Genomic DNA, 6523 nt, shown 5'->3' with positions numbered 1-6523 from the left:
TAAAAAAGATTATCAAAAATCAACGGAATTTTTCAGCAAATTCAGGCTAGCATATATTTGGGGTATTCACAACGGTGTCGTAAGTGTCGTATTGTTGTATGTCGTAAACTTTAAACGCCTAAAAAATATATTACGGGGGTTCGCAAAGTACCGTCAAAGTGATATTATGAATTTTCGCAGTGTTTAAAAATTGTTGGTTGTGGTTTCAAGTTCTCCAGACATTTATTTAAGCTTTTCAAGTTTACGACGTACAACAATACGACACTTACGACACCGTTGTGAATCCCTCAATTGTATTAAAATTTAGCATACTAAAAGTCTTTCTAGCAACTCTTATTAAAAAGTTGAAAATTTTAATGAGTTTTTGTTGAATTTTTGTACAAAGTTTAAATTCGGATTTATATGGTTTTTGTTATGGATGAGCCTTTATAAAAAAATAAATGAAAATTAGTCAAAAAACAGAATAGTCAAAACTGGTCAAAAAGCCGAGTATCTATTATTTTGTTACAAAATAAATACATGATAAATACAATATTTACAGAGATTTTGGTTTTGCGTATGTTTTTCCATTATTTATAGAATATAAAAGCAACGGTTGACTTGTAAACTTAGAAATATTTATGACATTCAATACGTCTACTTTTAAGCCAACTTCATAGGAATGAAAATGTTGGTCAAAGCTTTTAACACCTATCGGATAGCATATAACATAAACATTATTATTTTGATACAAAAACGATTTAATTTTAAACAATTCAAGATTATTATAACGTAAATAATAATTGCTTTTATAATAAGTGCCTTTATACTGTACTTCGGTTAAAAATATTACAGTTTTAAAATTAATGGGTTGATTTGTACTTATTTTTGGAAAATATTCTTTCGTCAAATCTAAAATTTCGTAATTTTTATATCTAATAATTGATTCAAATGATTTTTCGTTATCTAACAAAAATTTTGAAAATTTTAAGCTGGACTTTATTGCTAAGGAATATGGAGGATTAATTCTCGATGTTATGCTTGTAAAATATACTTTAGCTTCTTTATGCTTCGCTTCAAAACGCATGCTCCAAATGTATTTAAGAGGTCCGCAGTTTTTAATAGCTGTGGCGTAGTGCACAAGGAAATGATGTTTGGGTTTTAATATCCCAAAAAGCCTAATATGAATAGAGGGATGCGATTTAATCAGCTCTTCTAAACAAACTAGCTCGTCAGTGGAAATCTGCGGTTTTAATAAGTATTCGATTATTTGTGACAGAATTAAAAAAAAGTCCAGTGTTCGTTATCTCGTGGTATCAAGTCTCCTATCATTAGTGGTTCAGAAGCAGACATTTTTAGATTATAAGTTTTTAATCTACCGGCTTCTAAATGGGGAGATTTTTTGCCTATTTCTATTTTACCAAACTGGAAAAATTGTTTTCTGCTGTTTATAATATCGAGTGTTATGACCTTATCTTTGATTAAGCTTAACAAAACATTACAAACATCATATATGCAAACTCCTTCGAAAACATCATGCATTAAATCAAATGAAAAATTTTCGGTCACATTGAAATATTTCAAGCTATCAAAAACACAAACTTCCCTTATTCCGGTTTCCTGATAATTATTTTCTAATAAGTCTTTGTAATAGCTTTCGTCATCTCTCAAAGCTTCTTGTTTTTCTGATACATCGTTTCTCATTTGGTCTTTAGTCCTAGTGCAAACACGACAGTATCTCTTAGAATTAAAAGATTGAACAAACCCCATTATGCTATTAACGGCTAAATTGCCTCCTATTACTAAACCTAATATAAAATGAACTTTTTTATTTCCATTTTTTGTTAAAATTTCAATGCCTTCTTCAAGGAGCTTTAGCTCTTCTACAAGGTAATAAAACGAGTTCTCAACACCACTGCATTTAACTGTTTTTGTTGAAATGAAAGCTCCATGGAAAATGTATTCTAGTTTTGATAACAGATGTTTTGGCATTGACGGAAAACTAAAATAGCATCCACATATCGAGTAAGTATGGCTGCCAAGCGCGTTGTTGATTTGGAAATCATCAAAATAAAGAATATATGGTATAACTAACTCAGATTGAATTTTATCTTTTCGTGATTTAAATATTTCGCCGCTAACAAAGTTCTGTATACTACTTTCTTTCAAGTATCTTTCTGTGTTCTGTAATGTGCTCTCCAGAAGGCATGGACTCTCAAAAATAGCTTTGAACTGAAAATTTAAAGGCATAATATATATGTCGAAAGATTTAGGAGTTAAGGTTGGGTTCCCGTGTTTTGTTGTTTCAGTAACAGATTTTTTAATGATTATAGTCTTTGGATGTTCATATAAATTAAGCTCCTTTAATATCTTAAAAGCCTATATTCGGAACTTATTTCCTGAAATGGGTTCTTGCAAAACTCTAGCAATAATTGTAAGTCTTCATTGACATCACTGATAGCCTCTGAGCTTAATACATGCTGAATAGTAAAGGATACGGACAAAAGCAAAGAAGATACCATAGTCTGAATATCGATTACTTGTTTCCTAGGCAAATTGTTTTGAGCATACAAACTTAAAGATAAATACAGTGCCTTTTTCTTTAGATTTTTAGTTTCATTAACAATATTTTGCATTGATGAATTATCAACATCTTGAGGTTCTGTTTCCGTACTTAAATTATTACTTAAAATCGGTATCGTTATAGCTTCAGTTGGAGTTACGTTTGGTTCGTATGTGTTTTTAAATTTTGTATGAGTATTTTGTAAATGATTGCGGAACGAAGTAAATTTTGTAAATAATTGATTACAGTTATCTTGCTTGCATTGCAGTGGTAAAAGTTTCGTAGAAAGCTTATGATCTACTTTAAAATGACATATTAAGGTATCAATTTCTGCAAATTTTTTGTGGCACTCGAAGCAAATAAACATTTTAAAGCAATTAATTATATGTCATAAAATTCAAAAGAGACGTTAAATTTGCCGGCTTGCAGTCATATTCAGTATAAATTTCCAAAAAAAACTGTTGTAAAAAAACCCAAGAAGTTTCACATGCCTGAGGATATTTTAGGCAAAGAGTGTGAAAAATTTTGAAACAGATATCTAGGCATTCTAGAAACGAATCAAATTTATACAATGTTTTATCAAAATATATATAAAATCCTGTTATATCACCCTCAGCTATTCCTTCCACAATTATAAAAGGCTGTATTGTCATTCCTGCAGAATAGTACATACTTATCAACTCAGTAATTTTCCTTTCGTAATCGTTGATTGAAGTTAATCGTAAAACAAAGCTTTGTTGCGAGTCTGCTATTGTTGCTTTCTTTCTTAGCTTTCCGCAGGAACTTTGAAACCTTGATGAAGGTGGAAGAACTCCATTCAGCAGCGTTGTAAGAATGTAGTCTTGCGTATCTTTAAACAAAATTTAAGAAATTAACGAAAGCCGATTGATTTTGGAGTTTTTTGTTACACTTGATCTGTATTTACCTTTGTTCGTTGAAGCTTTAGCAAGAGAAAAGAGCTGTTTGCAGAAATCGTTGTGTAGATTAGTTTCATAAAATCGTTGAATTTTTTCCGTAAACATTTCCCATTTCGAATACAAGCAATCCTCCTTGTCAGGTTGAAGTCAAGTTTTATCTGTAATGTGTAATTGTATAGTAAAACTGCGAGCTAAGTACGTAATTTCATTGTTACCAAGTCAGGAGCCCGCGAATCAGAATATTTGGGCCACGCTTGGAGAAAATCAATGTTGGTCAGTTCCTTTATGTCATTCTGTCGCAAGTTAAATGTCTTTTGCCATTTATCTCTGACTTCATTCCAATCTGCAATGCTTCTACTGAGAGATGCTTTTAATGCTCTACACATCGTAAAATAAATTTCAGGAACTTCGTAATTTTTCGTGGAAGGATTAGTCTTAGTACTAGCAGGTGATGGTGTGTTTTGTTCAAGGTATATTGTCTTCCTTTTCTTACTGCGTTGATTGACGTATTTCCCGTACAGCTTTCCACTAGGGCATTTTTTACCCTTGCGCGGAATATAATAGTATTCCTTGGGGGAAAAATAAGCAGTACAATAAAATGTATATTTTAACAATTTCATAATAAATAGATTACCCGGGCACCCTTTTCGTTTGGAAAGAGATTTATTATCTGCTCTAGCAAATTCACAAAATCATTCCCTCTTAGTATAATGTCATTTGCAATAACTTCGTCAATGACAACGCTTATGAGGTCGTCCCGGTTCCCGTTAGTCAAATGTTGATTCTTTTTGTAGGATTCCAAGATTAGTTTCCTATGAGACCTAAAACAGTTTGTGTTATAACATATACATACCTCTTTCTTCTTCCACATGAATAATTTCTCTCTAAACTCCACACGTAGACCCAGCGGCGGAATGGCTTCCTTTAGGTCAGCACCTCTAAGAAATTTAAGGCTTCTAAAAGTTATCTGCGAAGCTGCAGATCGCGGTCGGATATAATAATAGAGAATTAATTAAGTTGATTAAAATATTAATTTATTAAGTCATTTCTCACCTTTTAGGAATGGCAAAACATTCTCCATTTCGAATTCTTTTAGCAGCTCGACCATCTTCTCCTCATCGTCATTGTCAACAACTGGTGTGGTAGCAACAACAACTCCTTCTAAATTTTCACACACTTCTTCTGATTCAGCGTTATCGAAATTATAAACAGAATGTCCAATTTGCAACGAGTTATTCATTTTGTTCACAAAATATCAAAGGAAATACACGAAATTACTTTTTCGGTCCGAACCGACAGCAAACAAGAATAACTGAACTCAGCCAACTGCTTCTTCTTGCACATGCATGAGCGTGATCATACATTTAATTATGAGCATGTTTAAAATAAAAACGTTTCTATTGGAAGTGAAGCTTTTCATTTTTGATTTAAGTATTGAAAGTTGTAAACTCATGACATTTTTAAAACAAATATGTTCGTATTAAAATTCAAAATGCAGCAAATCAAATATGAAACATTTTAAAATTTAAAATGCATTTTTATTCTAAAAATTACATTTTAAATTTAAAAATATTTTACTTTGTTTTAAAATTTTTCATTTTTAAAATGAAAATGGCCTCATTTAAAACGTGCAAAGAAAAATAAAAATTTTATTTTTGTTTTTAAAATGCCATTTTTCTCTGAGTGTACTGATAAAATCAGTACGTCTGGTAACCGTAATTACCAGAATCGAAACGGCAATAGGCCGAGGCACGCCCTTTTTCGTTTTCTTTTATTATAATATGTAGCATCACGTAGGTGCAATGTAGTAAAAGACCGCATTTATTTTTTATAGATCCCTCTTTCTCATATTACTAAAAATTTTTTGGCCCTAGTGGCCTCATATGTAAAATGAATTTGTTTAGTTTTATTTTAATAAAACTATTTATTGTCCCCATGTCTTATTCATGGCAAATAAACGAGGTTTATTTTTACAGTTTATTGTATAATAAAACGTGGTTTTTTACTTGGTAACTTTTAGGAAACTTTTTTTGTAAATTCAGGTCAGAAAATTTTTTTTCGTGTGGCAACCGTGGTTACAATGTTTTGCTTTAGAGACTTGCACTAATCAAGGAATACGCACTGTAAATATTTTTCATCGGATAAACAGAAATTAAGTTACGAACAATTATAAGGCTCAACCTATGAAAGGCGCGTTTTTAGACCTTAGGTCCAGATTTGAGGGGGTATTCAAAATTATAAGTATGCATATTTTGTGTGCTTCAATAGATCTATAACTTTAGCAGTCATACAGTGTTATAATCCCGACGAAATCTTTGACGGTGGTACCGGGAGGGAAACGGTACATGACGGTAGGAAGTTTAGTTTTCGTTAAAGTCTCACACTGACGTGGTTAGGCTTTCGATACTTCCTCCTCGTAGAATAAACATAATAATAATATCCCAACGGTTTTTACCCTCCATTCCCGCCCATCCGCACGAGGGGCGCAGTCCGCATGACGTACGGAACCAGTATTTTCAATTTTTGCGCCGAGTCACGATAGGCAGGAGTTTGTTAAGTGTAGAGATCTAAAACTGTTCAGCTACAGAACTAAATTCATCAGCCGATTTTATGTCTTTATTTTAATGATTCATTTATTGAGAGAGGACAGTATCGATTTCTTAATGCTGAAAAGCGGATCTGATATATCAAACGTGCTGGTATGAGAGTTAAAATCCTGGCATAAGCAACGGAGTGGGTCGTGCAATTCAAAATTAGTTTTACAAGCTTTCAGAAATAGGGGGCAAAAGTGTCTTGATACCCGGGAGGGAACATTAAGGCTAACTTCGCCAAGAAGAAGCGGACTTGAAATTGAGCCTGTTAGTAATTTAACTATAAAAATTGTACCAAGCATTTGCCTGCGGCTGGAAAGTGTAGGAAGATTAATAAGTTTTAATCGGCTCGTATAAGGTGGAAGGTTATATTGAGAATCACAACGGAAATTTCTTAAAGCAAAAAGTAGGAATTGTTCGTGAATTGATTCTATCTTGTCTGAGTAAATTTGATACCTTGGATTCCAAACCAC

General features: G+C 32.5%; 1 protein-coding gene across 2 annotated transcripts; it reads right to left on the bottom strand.

Moving 5' to 3' along the window:
• Nucleotides 1-880: 880 nt before the first annotated feature.
• LOC108358198 (uncharacterized) lies at nucleotides 881-4893 on the bottom strand. Of its 2 annotated transcripts, none has more exons than XM_017609384.1 (5): nucleotides 4313-4893; nucleotides 4094-4243; nucleotides 3675-4028; nucleotides 3468-3617; nucleotides 881-3392 (listed from the first exon to the last, which is right to left on the bottom strand). In XM_017609384.1, the coding sequence occupies exon 5, from the start codon at nucleotides 2227-2229 to the stop codon at nucleotides 1261-1263; it is 969 nt and encodes a 322-aa protein (XP_017464873.1). In that variant the 5' UTR covers nucleotides 2230-3392; nucleotides 3468-3617; nucleotides 3675-4028; nucleotides 4094-4243; nucleotides 4313-4893; the 3' UTR covers nucleotides 881-1260. Both variants share the same exon structure in this region, with proteins under 2 accessions (XP_017464873.1, XP_017464874.1).
• Between the last annotated feature and the right edge of the window lie 1630 nt (nucleotides 4894-6523).

This window comes from Rhagoletis zephyria, unplaced genomic scaffold (assembly GCF_001687245.7).
Source record: "Rhagoletis zephyria isolate East Lansing unplaced genomic scaffold, Rhagoletis_zephyria_1.1 Rzeph_scaffold_00222, whole genome shotgun sequence".
In the NCBI taxonomy this organism is placed as follows: Eukaryota; Metazoa; Arthropoda; class Insecta; order Diptera; family Tephritidae; genus Rhagoletis; species Rhagoletis zephyria.
Note: the sequence above shows the minus strand (reverse complement) of the source record. Positions and strands in the feature narration are given on the sequence as shown.